This window comes from Chanos chanos, chromosome 3 (assembly GCF_902362185.1).
Source record: "Chanos chanos chromosome 3, fChaCha1.1, whole genome shotgun sequence".
Taxonomy (NCBI): Eukaryota; Metazoa; Chordata; class Actinopteri; order Gonorynchiformes; family Chanidae; genus Chanos; species Chanos chanos.
The window spans coordinates 19,946,551-19,964,817 of record NC_044497.1 but is presented as its reverse complement, the minus strand read 5'-3'; the positions used below and the strand labels follow the sequence as shown (position 1 = coordinate 19,964,817).

General features: G+C 41.5%; 2 protein-coding genes across 2 annotated transcripts in view; both read right to left on the bottom strand.

Annotated features, from left to right (window-relative positions):
• Positions 1–5,639: 5,639 nt before the first annotated feature.
• On the bottom strand, positions 5,640–8,513 carry zbtb14 (zinc finger and BTB domain containing 14). The gene is made up of 2 exons (XM_030769484.1): positions 8,398–8,513; positions 5,640–7,028 (listed from the first exon to the last, which is right to left on the bottom strand). Exon 2 carries the CDS (start codon positions 7,012–7,014, stop codon positions 5,680–5,682), a length of 1,335 nt encoding a protein of 444 aa, XP_030625344.1. The 5' UTR covers positions 7,015–7,028; positions 8,398–8,513; the 3' UTR covers positions 5,640–5,679.
• A 3,845-nt stretch (positions 8,514–12,358) lies between these two features.
• Positions 12,359–18,267, bottom strand: part of epb41l3a (erythrocyte membrane protein band 4.1-like 3a) — a 28,936-nt gene continuing 23,027 nt past the window's right edge. Inside the window, exons 18-21 of the mRNA XM_030767372.1 lie at positions 14,162–14,293; positions 13,608–13,706; positions 12,849–12,929; positions 12,359–12,469 (exon numbers count right to left, since the gene is read on the bottom strand). Coding sequence (XP_030623232.1) covers positions 12,359–12,469; positions 12,849–12,929; positions 13,608–13,706; positions 14,162–14,293 — 423 coding nt within the window. The remainder of the gene's footprint in view (positions 12,470–12,848; positions 12,930–13,607; positions 13,707–14,161; positions 14,294–18,267) is intronic.

The following is an 18,267-nucleotide window of genomic DNA, read 5'->3' as shown; positions in this document are numbered from 1 at the left end:
AATATCTGAGCCATGCATTTATGTCTTACCCAGCCACTTACCATTTCCATTTAGCGTTGTCGTTTTTCCTCTCGTCCTTACTTGAGCTGTGTTTTTCTGCGTGTTTGGCCTCGTCTTTCTTTACCTTTTTATTCCTCTTGGAGTCCTCCTCCTCAGCCTTGATGTGTTTTCTTTTCTGTTCAGATCCTTTTGCTCCATTCACAGCCCTCTCTCCTTTTAAAGCCTTTTCATGATCTTCTTTTTTCTTTTTCCAATCCTTCTTTTTCTTGACCGAGGGACTGACCCGACCACATCCGAAAGATGCATCAAAGATCTGTCGTTCTTGGTCATCTTCCTCTTTCACAACCACCTCTGCGCCTTCCCCAGACTCTTTTCCCTGCAAAAGTCACACACACACAAACAGCAATGATATTACAGATACCATAGGCCAGACAATATAATGCAAACATAAGACGAAAAAAGACTTTAGGATTAAATAACAATTACAAGGAGGGAAATACATGAGTCGTATTAAGTTGAATACTAACATGTACATTTCTAATGCAACAAGAGAATCAACACAGTTTGAATGATGCCACATAGCTGGTGCAAAAAAAAGGAAGTTGCATTGGTCACAAAAACTGCTAAATTATTTAGCAATGGAAACAGAATTGCAAAACAAACCCTATAATATATACCAAACAAGGCCACATTCCTAAGGTTAAGAGGGTAGTGGCTGAAGTTGACAAAATGATACTCACAGAAATGACCACACAACTGAATGTACACCTCCGTGACCCGATTTCAACAAAACCTGTCTGTCACAAAACTTAAAAAAAGCTTGGATTTATAGTGGAACTGTCAAACTATAAGCTGCTAACCATGACCAGTGCACAATAAATAACATTGAGCCAAACACCTGGGTCTGATGGGTACAGCGATTGGTCTGAACAGCACAATAACACTCAGGGAACATGAAGCCATGCTACACAACCAGGTTCACTCTACGACACAACTACCCTTTTTCTCAAGATGTTTAATGCCCAGGTTAACATTGCTAAACAGACTCTGACAGAGCAGCTTACCAAGTCCTTCATGGCCTCACCTAGAATATCACTGAACCCGGGACATTCTGGTTCACTGAGAACAAAGCAGATTTCCTCCATTCTTACAGGGGTAGAATCTTTCCCTCTACAAGAATGGTCCCATATGCCGCTAGACACAGTTCAGAACACATATAACAGTATTCCAGAGAGGACCGAAGCCTTACTCCTTATTAATTATCAAATATACATACACATTATTTGTCCTTTCCATTATTCAGTCTATTCCCTTTTAAGAACTACGGAATCCTATAAGAGTCTCTCTGATTACTTCTCAACACTGAACGATAAAACATGCATGATTTTCAGAAATTACATCATAGAAATTTATCAGAAAGCAAAATGCACACCTCACACACAGACAATTCTCTCCTTTCCAAATTTTGTTTGAGCATTCACCAAGATAATAGACACTTTGCCAAACTCAGGGACAGTTAATGGAGACAAACAGGAAAACCAACTGATTTTACCTCTGTTTTTTTGTTCTTGCCATAACAAAAATCTCTGTGGAGGGAAAAGAAAAAAGGATTAAATTTGAAGTACAAATTTCACAGATATAATAAATCAGGTTGAATAACCTGGTTCACTTAAAATGAAACAGACTCAAATAAAACAACAGACAGTGAAGACCAAGTGAGTTTGAAACGTTATTTACCTTTCCAAAGACTGGTCACCATCTCTCTTGTCCTGCCTCTTCTGCTTGTCCGGCTCACTGTGACGTTCCCTGTTTCTGGATTTATGCTAAAGTGGCACCAAAATATAATAAAATAAACAAACATTCTCTCTGACCTTTAAGTGAATCAGCCGATCGTCCTAGACTGACACTCTTCATGATGAAACGTTTACCTTCTGTTTGTGTGCCTTTTTTGGCATCTCTGAGTGACTCTGTCTCCTCTGTGTGTGTTCAGAGCTGTGGGAGGGGAAATGGAGCAGTACGCTTCAGAGAACGAAGGCATAAATCAACATCTTAATGAGCTACAGCACTGATGAAGTCCATACCTCTCTGAATGTGAACTTGAGCCTTCTTCAGGCACCATTTCCCCCTCGGTCGTCCTGACTGCAAAGGAATTGTTGTTCATATCCAAAGACCTATGGCTACAAGAAAAACAAAAGATCATGTTTGGAAAACTCATTTTCAAACTGCAACAAAATGAACGACTGAACGAATGAATGACAACTTACCCTTTTCCTGAGTCAAGTGTTGAATCCTATGACACAAATACAAAACTGCTCATAAACATCTTAAGAGCAGTGGGCACAAAATAATACTGTGAAATAATTCCATTTAGCCTTATCTACCTACCTACCTACGACTGACATCAAATTAAAAGAAACCCCACAGAAACAGACCATGGTCATTTTTGAGAAGGTTTGACAATAAGAACTCCAGCAAGGACTCTTACCACACTGTTGGCATCAGATTCACTGAGACCCATCTCTGGGCTGGAGGTCACAGTCATTTTTCCAGTGCTGGAACAGAAAACGTTACTAACTCAGTTTACTGTTTTAAATGTGTATGTACTACTGAGACCTAATTTCCAGTGCATTTCTAGCACTGTGAACTTGTACTAATTTAAACCATATATGACTTTCTGCACTTATCCGCTTTGCTCCCCACATTTGTACTCAATGACTGTTTTAAATGTTGGTTTAATTTCACGCTATGACATTTTAATTCTCATTGTAATATACCATATAGAACCACTATAAAAATTTACTTAAATTTTCCAGAAATGACCACAGGGAAATAAACCCCCACACACTTTGCAACCTTAGTGACTCCTGTAGAGTTTTGGGAGATTATTTTAAGCATGAGTGTTTGACCTTGAAGGTAAACAGAGAGATGTACTGCACAAATACAATACGCTATAAAAGAGCAAAAGAAAAAAAAATTACTCCATAGCAACAGCGGCCTTCGTGGATGATCCAGTTTGTTTTATGGTCAACTCCGTGCTCCTCTCCTTATCATCAGGATTAGCCTTGGCCTTCTTTCTATGTGCAGCATCAGAAAAGTTGGAAAGAAAGACTACAAATGAACACTGTCATAACTGACAGGCACATGAAAATCAGATCCAGACAAAGCCGAACATTTCAATGAATGGGCCACGTCCTAGTACTCTAACATGGCTCCATTACACTATGTCCATTACCAACATTTTAATAAGACTTCGTATAGGTATGATTTTCTCCTACACAATTAAGATTAGTGACCAGAGGAGTGCTGTCACAAAGAAAGGGAGGGATGAAACGCACTGGAACAGGACAGTTATTCAAACACAGCAAATATTGATTTGTGCCAGGCGTGATGTCAGTCTGTTCACGAATAACAAATTGTATGAGATACTGTATAATTCCTATTCTCAAATAATAATAATAATAACAACAATAATAATCAGGCTAATTCAAATGAGTTACCTCAGAGAAAACGTGGCAGTTGTAGGTTACCTGTCAGAGTGGCTGGTGTGACTTTTAGATTCAGAGTTAGGTCTTTTTCTGTGGTGTGTTTTGCTTTCATTGCGCCCTCCACTATCCTCCAATTTCATTATGCAAATCGGAAGTTGTACAATTTGCTCAAAGGAGCTTGGACGTCAGCCCAAACAAAAAAAGAAAGAAAGAAAGAAAGAAAGAACAGAGAAAGTTTGATCGGTAGAATATCATTACACAGTGGTTTAAAGATGAAACGATGGGAATCGTAAAAGGCAGAGTGACATTTTTTAAAAAAAACAGGAGATTGTAAGAGTTTATATCCATAAAAATGCTTAGAGTGAACTTTTGTTGAGCCTGGGATTTGAGAGCTAATAAAACACATCTCGCGTGTCATAACTCATGTAGACAAATTAACAAAGTACAAAATGGCGCTTTGTTACGACGAGTTAGACACTTCATTTAATTTTCACATTCACCTTATCTTTATATGACAATAACCAATGCGTTACTTTTAAAGCTTGAAATGCGGTAATCAACCGTCACATTTTTAATCAAGTCGGAACAAGTCAAAACCTTGTTTCATTCAGACTGAGATGCAACATATCCTTTACCTTGGAGCGACAGTTGTCTAAGCTTCTCAGCTCCTCGCTTGTATAATGTGTAATCACACCTGACGGTTTCTTCGGTTCCTTTCTCGTGTATTGGATGGACTTTCTAACACACCTGGAGGAGTTCAAGTCCCTAAATCGATCAATTGCGCAAGCGCCTTGTGATAGACTTGTGGATCTGAAGGCCTGCAGGACTTTTTTACAGTAGGGGCCTTTGACCTAACCACATAAATGTAGACACAGTAGTAGGCTTCACCACGCCATGCTTCACTATAGTTTGTGGTGATAGTTTGATTTGATGTCATAATACCAATTATGATTTTATGTTTGAATTTATGGCACTTAACAGGTTAAATTTCACAGCTATTACCATAGATTTTTATGTTTTATTGTAACCCCTGAAAATCCCCAAATTTGACTACTAGCTTATTTCCCAGTCTGTACACCTGATAAACAAAAAATCAGATGAATTATTGCTAACAGTGATGTGGATTTGTGTCAATCTGCATAATGTATGATCTCTTAATTTTACACTAATAACCTTTAATATCATGTTTTGGTAAAACATTTACAGAAGATTTCTTTAATTGAGGTAAAAACTTTGTGGCTATAGTATAATCCCAACAGAAGACACTGTGGGGTTTAGTATGACATTATAAAACATCTGTCGGGTTTAGTGTGACATCATAAAGGCATCTGTGGAGTATTCCATGAATCAGATCTCTCAGTTATCTGTATAAAATTAAGCCAAAACTGAAGACTTGTTGTTGCTTGTTGTGCACCTGTCTCTCCTCTTAATGTTACCTCCCTAACCGTGAAATCTTGTTTTGTGCAATATTTCCTGGGTGTGAACTAAGAGAGGCAGGAAAACTTGTTTTCTAAATGTTAATGTTTTTCTGTCTACCAATTCACTGCGATTTGTGAGAAATCTTACTTCAGACCACTAAATGTCTGTTTGTTTCAAACTTGTAGCCATTTTTGTTTAGAAGACCGCAGAAAAGTCAGAGCATACTGAAAGTTCATCAAAGGCAACATTTATTACAGCAAAAATATCCTGATGTACTAAATTTTAATATCATTTTACAAGAAACTTGATGGAATGGTTAACCATCAAAACTTTTGTTCATCCAAATATTAACTATCATTAATCTTACAAATCATAGAATTCATTTTGTTACCAGTTTGTGATAAATCTGGCACTATACAACACTGCTGTATAAACCAAGGTAAGGCAGTTCAGTAATGTCCTTTTGGGCTGCCATACATACGTCAACACATTTGGTATGAACTGTACAATGAGAGAAAAACAAATACACCTTTTACAATATTATCTTAAAAAACAAACAAACAAAAAATACAGTGTAAATGAACATGTGTTCAAAATTAAGAGAATGCATGTTAGAGCTGAGATCTCAAAAAAAGAATTAAAAACAAAAAAATCCCATCAAAACGATACACTATGATTACTCCAAAAAAATAAAATAAAAAGGGGAAAAAAAAGAACCCGAATAAGAAAGAACTGTTTTATGGTATACTGGCCCCTTTTAGGTATAGAGCACATGTCATGAACATGCTATGGATTCCAGTTGTTGTTCAGCCTCTGCAGCCATGGCAGCGGCTTGTAACTGTTCAGTCTCACTCTGAAGGGCGTTGGCAGGGAGCTGCTTCCGTTCGCTGTGCATGTTATTCTCATGTCTCTTCAGGTCAGATGCTTTGGCAAACGCCTTTGTGCAGGAGCCGCATACGAACGGCTTTTCTCCTCGATGGCGACGCTCGTGGTCCTTCAGGTGGGACTTGTGTTTGAAGGCCTTCTCACACATCTGACAGCTAAAGGGTCGCTCGTTACTGTGCACCCTCTCGTGTTTCTTCAGATCCGGTGCCCGGATGAAAGACTTGCCACAGACGTCGCAGCGGTACGGCTTGTAGCCCGTGTGGATCTTCAGATGCTCTTTTAGGTGTGCCTGAGTGGTGAATGCCTTAGTGCAGATCTCACAAATGAATGGCCGTTCGGCCGAATGCAGCTTCTCATGTTTTCTCAGCCGGTTTTCATCTATGAACGTCTTTCCGCACACCTGGCAGGACAGCTGTTCCCGATGGCCGTACAGGAGGTACTCAAACTTCATGTCAGCTGCCGTTGTCGTCCACCCTGGGGCTTGCTCATCTTTCACCTCCCCCATGCTGTCTGCAAATGAAAGCGTCTGAGCGGCATGCGCCCCTAGCTCTTTGGGCTCCGTGTCCATGGCCTCCACCTCCTGGTCGTAACAGCTGACTTTGTGCACTTCCCCTTCGGCCAGCTCCTTCAGAATAGCCTCCTGCACTCTCAGTGCACTGTTGGGTGATTTGTCTAAGTCGTGATGATTGCCTTGGGCCTCCTCAACGATGTCGTCGGACGGAGTGTCGTCATGGTCTCCTAGCACCTGTACGTCGTTGTCTTGGTTTAGCTGTGGGTCGTCCGTGGGGATCCCAATTTTCACAATGTCGTAGGGAAATTTGGCATTCCTGTGGTCAGTCTTTTCATCGGGAGACATGTCCCGTTTCTGTGAGCAGAGCTTATCCAGGAAACGGATTCCAAGAATCTGCCCAGAAGACATCATTAGGTTCACATCTTTTTTCTTAACGGAAATCTTAGCTGTGTACATGTAGTTCAGAACCTCTTCAAAGATGTCAGACCGAATGAAGTCGATTTCTATAACGGAGGAGCTGTCTACTTCATGCTTTTTAAATAGCTTCTTAAAGTAATTGCTGCAAGCTGCTAATACACAGCGGTGGGCCCTGAATTTCACATCCTCCACCACTACTGCAATGTCGCAGTGCTCTCCCTCCAGCCTCTGCTCATTCAAAATCTTCAGGAAGATGGTCTTGTGTTCATCATCCACATACTTTACAGTTTCTGACATATTGGTGTGGTGTCCTGCAAAAAGGTGTAAGCAAAGAAGAATGTTTTGTTTTGTTGTTGTTCTCCCCAAATGAAACATTGAGCAACTTAATGGTATCTGTTTTAATTGTAATTCATTCTTTATGTCCCTCTCCCCATGATCATGGTTAGTGAATTGTCCACTTCTATCTTACAGACAACTCGTATCTGTATGGATACAATGAGAGAAGCTGCATTTTAAATAAATAAATAATGCAGTTATCATAAGATACACATTTCCAGGAATGCGCAACAAATGACATAGCCAGATACACTGCAAACATTACTCCCAGAATGTTGAGCAGAGAGCGGACAATTTCCGAAATAACATCTATGTACTTCTGTTTCTGTACTTCCACATAATTTGTTGTCACTAACGTTACAATGTACGTGATACAATCGGAATCTTCGAATGGTTACTACTGCAGAATAGTAAAATACACAAACCATAGGTGACAGGATATGGCCAGCTTGCAAGCAAACTATCCTAATTATTCGAGGCCCGCAGCCATTCGGCTGGATTTACATTTTACGCTTTGGACAACACACGCAGTAAAGCAAACATGGTTAAGCACAGATAGTTAAAATGCTAGGCGAAATGTTTAAAGCAGCAAGCTAGCGTAGTGATTTCATTAGCTTGCAGTATGGCAAACAGTTTGCTAACGTTAGCACGGAAGTTTGTTGTAAAACCTCAAAATAAACAGGTCAGCTGGTTGAAACAGGGTGCAATTTGTTAGTCAGATAGTACCCCGTCCTATTTACTTTTAACTCATTTCCATCTAATGCCAGCGTTGTTTCATGTTTCGTGTCATTTATTTAACTAGTCGACTCGGAAGCTAACTCTTACATGTTACTCTTCAACCACTGCTAACTAGTATTAGCATAGCTTGGTTACCTAGCAGTAGCTATAGTGATAGCATACCGACCCCTGACAAACAAGGAGGCTATGAAGCAGGCTATCTAACCTAGCCGGTTAGGCTAACTAGCGACAGTTAGCATCGGCAAGCGTTCGCAGCATTGTATAGTAAGTTCACAAGGAAATTAGTCAATTCGTTTCTCGTCTTTTATTTCCGAGAACATCCGAAAAAGAATATTCTGTCATGGACGTGAAAACGTGATATTATTTATGCTCATGTTGGGTGGTTGAAAATCTCACTTTTCTAATCTGCAACAACATGAAAATACACCGTCGTTTCCGACTAACGACAAGCACGCCAAGGGAGCAGCGCCCGTCACGGCGCCCGTAACAGCGCCCGAGCAGCCATGAACACTCCTGAAATGACGAGCGTGAGCGCGCAGGCATCTTGGCCAAACATTATGCAATAATTCGGGAGCTGTTGCATTTCGCAAAAAATGTGTTTCTTACCTATTTTGTGTTATTTTGATCCACTGAGAAAGTCTACGTTGAGTGTCAAACAGCCAGGTGGAGAATAATGTACTTTGTGTTTTGTTAAGCTTGAGGACGAGCACAAGACGGAAGGACGCGCTGCGCTAGCACGGAACTGCAGAGAACGACTGACGGACTAAAACGCGTACGTACGTGTATTGCAAATTGGCGCTGTTACGCAAACGGCGCAAGAACAGCCTACACAAAAAACCAGGGCCTACCGATTCATAGACACGGTTGCGCAAATGGCAGAATCGAAATCTCTGGAGCGCGAACCCTGAGGGTACGAACGCTGATTCGGGGCGCGAAAAGTCAGTGTTACGAGCGGGAAACGAGAACGCACAAATTTAGTTTGCAATTCAGAAAAATGTGTTTTGAGTTTAGATATGACAGACGGCGCTCAATAAAACTGACACTTTTTATTCAAGATAGTTATCAAGCAGAAGCTATATAAAGAACGCAAATAAGGTAGTAGTAGTCTAAATGCATTTCATTAAGATATAATTTTCTGATTGACCAAAGCATGATCCTTCGCTGAACATGCGACCAACCGATATACACAGTGTGCAATAATCTTTCCTCATACAAAGACGTGAAATAGTACACACTACACAGTTTAAATGTAACCACACTCTTTTGACCCGGATTTGTAAACGAATAATACACATTGAAACACTTTGAATACACATAACACACACTGAAAATACTTCGAAACGCATCGAAATGTTTAAAGTTAAGTTTTGCAGTTTCGAATGGTTCTCGTCAACTGTGTTTGGTCTCCTCATATATAATATGAAAAAGTGAGTCGCTGCATTTAACCGGGCGGCATGTGGACAGTCACAATAAAATACGTTGTCATCAAACACATCTGTCATTGAGTCAGTCTAACTCAGCGTGTCGTTTTCTTAGCCACAGAGTGGAGCTCTAAGCTCATCTGAGGAATTTCTTCCCACCTGTACTCTCAGTTGAGCAACCGCCAAAGTAGAGGAAACGCATGGGTAAATTAAGGCTACAGAATACATTCAAAGCATGTGTCTTCACATCGGTGGTTTGGGGTTCCTGAGTGAACAAAGCAATTAACATTCCAAGATACTTAGTGAAAATGCTGGTCAGGCCCAGTCCCACGTGATCTGGGCAGCTACGGTCAGAGGGGGTGATTTCAGTGACATAAGAAAAGCGATGACAGGAGCTTTCCTGACGAAGAATTCTAAATTCACTTGTGCTTCACAGGGAATAGTGGCTAAGATCAGGTTGACATACAGGATATGATCAGCTAGGGACGACTGTTTGGTAGTAGAGGATATTCCAAGGTGTACTGATGCAGTTCTGATGGCTTGTGGTGGCCCAGTGGCCTATTAAAACAGTTTTTAGTTGGTGTTGGGTGTTAACACACACTGGATAGTAACTTTAAGCTCAGAGTTAAGTAGTATTTGATCTGAACCTTATTAAAGCAAGACAGTGTTGATGAACTGAAATGAATTTACATGTGTACATAGTAGATTTTACTGGAAGAGTTGTTAAATAGAAGGGCTTTGCTTTTTGTACTCATGTACACTTTTAATTCAGCTCCACAAAACTTTGTAGTCAAAGCATTCACATAACATTTTGGGTATGTGGTCTTCACAGGGCCTTCATGCGTTTCTGGTAAATTAATGATGAATTCATAAGAATTCTGTTTATGTCCTGATCATGTGACACCATAGGACCACTCTGTCATTGGTTACTGTAACTTACTATGTTTTGAGTGTATTAATCTAATCCTGGAGAAAATGCACGAGACAAACTGGGTTTTGCATTTTTCTTAAATATAACAAAGTGGACACGTAAGCCTTTTGCATTTCATGTTTTAAAGGAGACATAAACAAAATACATCATGCATTTTTTTTTTTTTGTAATGTTTTTATTTGAGCTCTTGGTGGGAGACATATTCAACATGGATAGCGTTGTGGCTGATGACAGAAAGAGGTTCGGATGGCCAACATTTTGGCCAATAAAAAAAAGAGAAGAAAAGAAAACAAAAACAAAAACACAAACCACACAGTGCTGGGGAACTGGGGTGTGAAATGCTTCTGTCCGGCCTGTACAGTTTAAGGCTTGGATTTACCACTCCGGGCAGGGAGAGTCTGGGAACTGACTGCAGGAGAAGTGACAAAAGGACACAAATCACTTGGCAAAGACAAGACATTCTCATAGCTAACTGTCCTCCTCAGCCCAGCCATTGATCATAGAGCAATTTCTTCTCAACTTTTCATACTCTGGACACAAACACACACACACAAAAAAATTCCTCTCACATTTTGCCTTCCAGTCTGTAACTGAAGGGTAAACATAAAATATCCATGTAATTCAAGTAAAAACAACATATTTCTAAGATACATGTCCTACAAAGCAAACATGAATTACAGTATTAATGTTTTCCTTGGTGTGTAACATTCAATATGAGTAAATCAGATTAAATGACTTTGGATGGCAGATACAGGTCACTGGAGCTTGGCATGTATGGATGGCACATCTATTGAATGCTTAAATACACTGTGCGGTCAAATAGGTACAACCTTTTCTTTTTCTTTTTTTGTAGTGAGTAGTATTCTAATAAATAAAATGTTGATATCTTTATTGTTTAATATTTTCAAAGGTATGGTCACATACATTCTTCTCCCTTTAGTTGAGTGCGCAGGTATAGGACTGTTGTATATGCTAAAATGCATCTTGTTTTCATTTTTTTGTTTACAAAATTGCGTTGTTCCCTTGTCATGCAATATACATGATCCAGAGCTGGACCAAATATCTGTAAATCTGTAAGCATGTGTCAGTGAATGTGTGTGTGTGTGTGTGTGTGCAGGTATAAGTGTGTAGCAACTCCAAGCTATGGGGTTCAGATGAAATAGATATCCATTTTGTTGGCGGTGCAACTTTCATGGTTGACCACTCTTAAGTATCTTTCATTCAGACATGGTGTGGCATACAGGACTGCCCCAGGAGCCAGATGTCAGTGCTAGTCCTAGAGGAAATGAAAGACCAAAAATACATGGTGAGAATTAAGGATTAAATAAACTCAGATAGCATTTTACCATTCAGTGATAAAATATTAGCCCATTTTTCCCAGAAGCCATAGAGAGCAATTATGACAATGATCCACAGGAAAAGAATGGACAGTGATTGCACCTTCGATGATTGAGAAGAATCAGAAACAAAGCATGAGGGACAAGACCCTTTTTTTGGGCCTTTCCCTGATGCTTTACATGGATGTTAGTGGTTTTAGGAGGACATTATGTAGGTTATCCAATACGCATCGAACCAAAAAACCTGCATGCAGGAAAAACATGACAAAACACCGAAGTGAATGGCCAACTGCCAGGCATAAGCTCCAAAAAACATGCTTTTTTGTGAAATACCTGACAACAAGATATAGTTTTCATCTTCTGTAATTCAAAACCCATCTCTTTTCAAACTGAAGTGCTTCACTGATGGTTTTTCAAAACGGAAAAAATCTGTGAGGGTTCACTCTCAAGTCAACTACCAGAAAGAGGAGGAGTTCTTTTGTAATCATACATTCAATTTTGGAACGGCTCAGATCAGAAAGACAGGTGTTGCTTCACCAAAAGAAAAAAAAAAGCTACAAACCCTCACACATTCCTGCCTCATTCACTGCTTATTGTCAGCGCTTCTAAGGCAGAGATCCACAGTTAGCATTTAGTGTAGAGGAGACAGGCATCGCCCTAAGTGGGCAAGGCACTCCAGAGCAAAGATGATCATTGATGACCCTCAGAAGCAAATAGCAACACTGCGCAGCAGTTTGAACACAGAGCAGATGCGTACGAGGGTATAGATTGACAACCAAAGCAGCACCTCATAAGTTAGCCTGTTAGCAGCGTCTATGGACAAAGCCAGCTGATGTATTTGGGCAAAGCAGAGCCTCTATGCGCTTCTCTTACCTGAGTCACTCCTCTCCTTCCTCTGGTGTGATCTCGGTCTCTTTATGGACCACTACCTTGGTCACTGACATATCAGGGTGCTGCTCTTTGGCTTCTTTAATTGCCTGGGCCAGAGCCTGACCAATCAGAGCACCCGTCAACAGGAAACAAGAGAGGATTGTGGGATGGACATGGTAAGAACTGAAATGCATGTCTTTTTTGTCTTACTGTGTTCGCCTAACTCGGATGTAGAGTGAAGAGATCATGGCTTAGGGAATGTGAATAGCGGTAGTAATTTTTTTTTTTGTCACATTTAATGCTTTTGTGCAGCAAAAATCAGTATGAGAGAGACAGTAATTGGAATATAGGTCACAGCCAAGGGCGGATTCCTGATTTTATATTGAGAGAGAAGAAATAGCCACTTCTTTCATACACTGATATAATAGTGAAACTATAGAAAGACAGCTGTAATTTGTTTGTTGAGGATGGATTTCGTGGGTTGTGAGACAGTCTTACCTCATCATGGTCTATGTCTGCATCCCCTGAGATGACGATTCTCTTCTCAATTCTGGTTTCTGAGATGCCTCCTTTCACAGTCTAAGAGGAACACGTTCAGATTTCAGACAGATTCAGACTTCACACTCAGACTTCAGACAGATTCAGAATTCACATCCAGACTTCACATTCAGACTTCAGACAGATTCATGCTTCGCATTGAGACCTCATGCAGATTCAGAATTCATTTTCAGACTTCAGACAGATTCAGACTAACATGACATTAACTTAACACACAGAACATCACTTCTTCACTTCTGCACTTCAGCATGGACATGTAATGCTCAGAGAAATCCATCAATTTTTTGGACTAGCAATTCTACATTTATGCATTTAGAGGATGACAAGGTACCCTCTCATGCCAAATATTAAACAATCAAGACATCATTCTGGAACTGATCTCAGCTCAACTCAAGTAACCAGAGATACGTTTGTAGGAGAATGGATCTACTACACACTTCTGTCCATCAGTACCAAGTGTGTTTGGGCCAGCTGGACTGGAACCATGACCTAAGCAGCTGTGCTAATGCTCTCATTGTAGCTAAAAATGTACTAATTGCACGAGCAGTCAAGTTATCAGGTAAACAAACTGTCCAGCACTTCTCTGTACATCACAGTATTTTACAAACTCAGATTGAGGCACAGAGCTTAAATGCATTTCAACAACCCTGTCCCAAATAACACGCATACAAAGCAGTGACCACTAGCCAGAGGCGTTACCTTGGTGATATGCGTGGTCGTGGTCGTGCTTGTCGTTTCCGAGGTGATGGTCTGAGCACTCATCAGAAGTCCAGGCTCTGCATCCGCATCAGAGTCACCCTGTCAGATTCAGAACATTCCAGAAATCATTCTGAGAAAATGCTAGTCTGACATTCAGAGATTAATACCCAACGCCACAGAGTGTACCGGAAAAGTGATAATCAACAACATTTTCAGCAATGACATTGGCACTGTAATTTTCTGTGATGCCCCCTTTTTTTTTTTTAACATTTAAGATGTTTACGCTGCTCATCCATTCTTCAGGTCACAGAAGAATTTGGGTAAAACAAAGGGGTTTACATTGTCTGTAATTGCATCAACAGTCAACAATATAATAATTTCCAAACTCAATGGTGTTCATCTTCCTTATCTACAACCACAGGGCTGATTTAGAGCCCCAGTGGTTAATGCCTGAACACACCATAGAGGAGGGTGTGTACATTAGCTGATTGTTGAGAGAAGAAAGGGAACGCTGAACATAAACATGTTTTTGTCTTGCTCTGTTAGAACATTACCTGCACTGCCTCATATGTGATGGTTTTCATTTCTGTTTGTATCACTGGCATTTCCTGATCCACCAGCTTTTCTGTCTCCCCTGACAATGCACTGCTGTAGGTCACGACCTCTGTCTTCAGCACAGAGGAGAGCTGGTGAGAGCAGAGGAGAGGAGAAGGTGAGAACATGACAGAAAAGACACTCACCTTCACATACACACAGACACGAGCACACACACACACACACACACACACGAAAACACACACAAATACGTACATGCAAACATACTCTAAAGTCACTCATGCGGCACTGACCACATCTCCAACCTACAGAGAACACATGTAAAACACAAACGAAAACGAAGGTGCATCCACTGTGTTGTTCAGGGAAAGGCAAAGGAGACACTACACACACATATTATGACACTGACTGACATGACACATTCTTCTCAAACACTCAGCAGCCTCCCTTTTCTGACATTTCACAGATTCAGTCTTATGATAACGTTGAATATCCATTTAATACTGTTCGAACTAATGTCAGAATAAGTCTAATTTACCCTATAGAGAGGAGCACTTTGAGCCAGTGCAATGGAAACAGGTTTTGTACAAAAAAGGGACCCCAGACATGGACTAAAATGCATCCAGACAATAATGGAGGGAGACTGTCTTGAGCACTGTTGAGTGTGCATCTGCATATTTGAAGACTAATAGAAAAATCACTTGAAAGTCAAATAAAGTGTTTGAAGCTTTGCCTTGAGTATATACTTCACGAGTCTATGACTGAAGAGGGAATACTGCTGTTGAAATGGAAGTTACCTCTGGAAGTTTCTTTGGTTGAATACAGACATAACTTCTTCTAACCTCTTCAGCTCTTTTTTTCTTTAAGTTTTGTTGAAGAGGCATTGTAGAATACAAGTCTCTCTCTCTCATTCTCTCTATACAACTCCTGCTTTCTTGACAAGAAAAACTATGTCTGGTTGTCCTGTATATTTTTGTTTCTCTACAAAAAAGGGATGCAGGGCAGTAGTCAGAGGAGGGAGGGAGAGTTTTTCTTAAATCGGGAAAAAACATTTGGAAAGAAATGTCTGTTCCACACCAGTGTGCAGATCTGATAGTTTTATTCAATAACGATGGCCTACGTTTTATAAACCACTGCTCTTGTGAGAGAATATGCACAAATGCACACACACACACACACACACAGACAAAACCACACAAAGTTATTGCTTTGCATCTCTAAATCTGCAGCGCCTAACTTGTAGCCTCCGGCTTGGGTGATATACAGCAGGTGTCTGAGGCTTGGCCTGAATTATAATTTCCAATATAAACCCTTATTTTCTGGTACTACAGAAGCCCCAGCTTTCTTTACCGACACACTGATGCACACAGTGCATCACCTTGAGCTACTGCAGTTCTGTGCGTAAAGTTGGAAAAAATGAGGAGTAATAGAAAGTGGACCACGGCCTCTGGATTAGGGTGTCAGGGGATTGTGGAACACAGCCTTTGGGTCAGGGTATTGGAGGGTTCTGGGGTAGGGTATCTGGGTCTACATTAAATGGGGGTCACCTCAAATTGGGGGTCATCAGCTTTCGGCTGCCCACTGTACCCCTCGGCATCCCCCCTGAGCTCCGCCCCCCTGATGGGGGAGGAGGGGACCGTATTGGGCGAGTGGTCCCCAGAGCCAGGTTCATCGTCATCAGTGGACAACGAGAAGCTCTCTCCCCCCGACTCGCTGTCGCTGGACACCGCTTGGCCGAACGCGGCCGCAGCCGAGGTGCTGGAGGACGACAGCACACCGTTGAAATTAGCCGAAGCCACGCTGGCCGAAGAGTCGCTGGTGGGCTCGTCTGACTCGGACTCGCTCTCATCCTGCACATATCCCTGACACTCAACACTGGGCGAATCAGCATGCATGGTTTCCCAGGGTTCTTCTGGCTCTAGCTCCAGGGGCTCTACCTGTGAAGGTGTCTCTGGACGCTCCTCTTCAGGCTGATCCACACTGATCCCCTCTGGCTGATCCTTCTCGGGCTGCTTCTGGGTGTCTGTCTGCAGAATGCTCTTCTCTAGACTTTCTGATGGCTACGAGAGATAGGAAAACAACAGAAGATCAGTTGGCTGTGATTAATTCCCTCTTCCTCCTCTCAGAGACTGGCTAAAAATTAAACTCCTGGTGGGAAAACAGAACATTCCGCAGAAAGGGGAGATTTTCTGCAGTCAATAAAACAGCCTTGTACAAATTATATTGACATCTTTACTAATACTAAAATCTAACAACAGTGGCACAAATAACCAAGAGGGTAAAAGGGGGAAATTTTGACATAAGCTTTAGTGTTGGCTGTAAAAGGACACGAGGACCTCTTTAACAAGCGAGTCCTACCCATAAGTCTGTCGTTTGTTAACAGGTGGAGGAAGGATAAGAGATGGGTTGACGTGTCAAGAGATGTCTGACAAAGAACAACGAGGACACAGGGGTGCACACACCCAACAGCATGCATGGATTAGACTAGCCCAGCAAATTCAACAAAGGGATTCACGTATAACAATGCACAAAGGACCAGTATAAATGATAGGGGGGAAAAAAGTCGGGCTAGCAACCGTAGCAATTAGTGTAGCAGACGTCATGAGACGTGAGACTACTCTGTCACTGTTCCAGAACGAAAAGGCTCACATAGTGGAAGCACAATTTCTGGACAATGTTACGCTCTGCTTAATTGAACAGATTTATTGCTAGGGTTGATGTCCTATTCATTTTGTTGTTGCATTAATGTAATTCCCACAGGATTGAGTGGAATCCACCTTAACCAAGGTCTGACTATGCGCGGTGGTGGAGGAGGAGGCAGAGGTGACCCAGCTCCTTGTGCTGATCTGCTCCCGGGCTGACTGTAAAAGAGCCGTGAGCTCCGGAGACATCTCATCAAACGTCGGCTTAGGCTGAGCAGACAGAGAGTGGCACAAGTCAAACACACAGAGAGAGTGGAAGAGACTGATTAATAACAGCACACAAACAGGGAGAGAGTGAGTGAGAGAGAGAGAGAGAGAGAGAGAGAGAGAAGTGAGACAGGATGGAGGAGGGACAGACAGGATAGATCAGACAAGGTGAGTTCAGAGGCGAGGCGGGGCTAGACTAAGGTGGGGGCTGGGGTCAGAGGTGGGGTCAGGGTTCAGGGGCAGGGTAAGAGGAGCCTTTTTTGGGAGGTATTCATAAGAGAAACAATCATGCTTGGTCTTTGTGGTCTCTTCCCTTGGTAAGTAATATTCATCACAGACAACAGGGAAAGCAAGGTCTTCACAGTAACAATACATAGGCAAAGATGCACCCTCTGTACAAAGAATGATTGGAACAACACTATAATTCCCAAATCAGTTCAACAAACAAGAAGAACATTCATTTGTTTCTCAGCTAATGTCTTTGTTTGGGATGTCTTCATCCCTGCAATTGGGGAAATTCACTTGTCACCATGGTAACATGAACTAACTTTTAGTTTCCAAACCAGTTTCTGAAAAGGAATCAGGACTTATTGTTTTTGCTTTGTTTATGATGAATCCGCTCCATCACGAATGCTTTTGACTAACCAGATGCAATGCCTTTGGCAAACGCTGAATGGACAAACTGCAGCAGTTATTGACAGTGCACAGCGAAGGCAGGTGTTTACATGGCCTCTCACCATGCAGATAATTAGCGATGGAATGGCCTTATCCAGCTGGTCCTTTTCAGGAACCTACAGAAAACTATTCTAGTCTTCTAAGTCACACAAATTGGCAGTGAACTACAATGGGAAGCTGAGTTGCAGAGCAGGCCAGTTTTAGCTTCATGTCCTGAGGGACAGTTTTAATCTAGCAAGATTCTTCCCAGCCTCGCCTTTCATGACCTGAGAACTCCAGATCACAAAGACTACAGATAAAAGATTATATCAGCAAGCTCAGGAGAGCATCCTCTTATGAATAGTGACCCGAATCATTACACATCAAGCAGCAGAAACTTCAGAGAACAAAACGGCAAACTTAAAACGGGGAGGGACCAGCCAGGCGGATCCTGCCCATCACCCCTCAGCTTTGTTGCTGAAGCCAAAGAAGTGGTGAGACATTCCGTTTGTTTGTCTGACAGCCAGAGAGCTGCAAAAGAA

What these genes read in the sequence shown, in the direction of transcription:
- zbtb14 (XM_030769484.1), bottom strand. Translation starts at nt 7,014, where the DNA reads ATGTCAGAAACTGTAAAGTATGTGGATGATGAACACAAGACCATCTTC.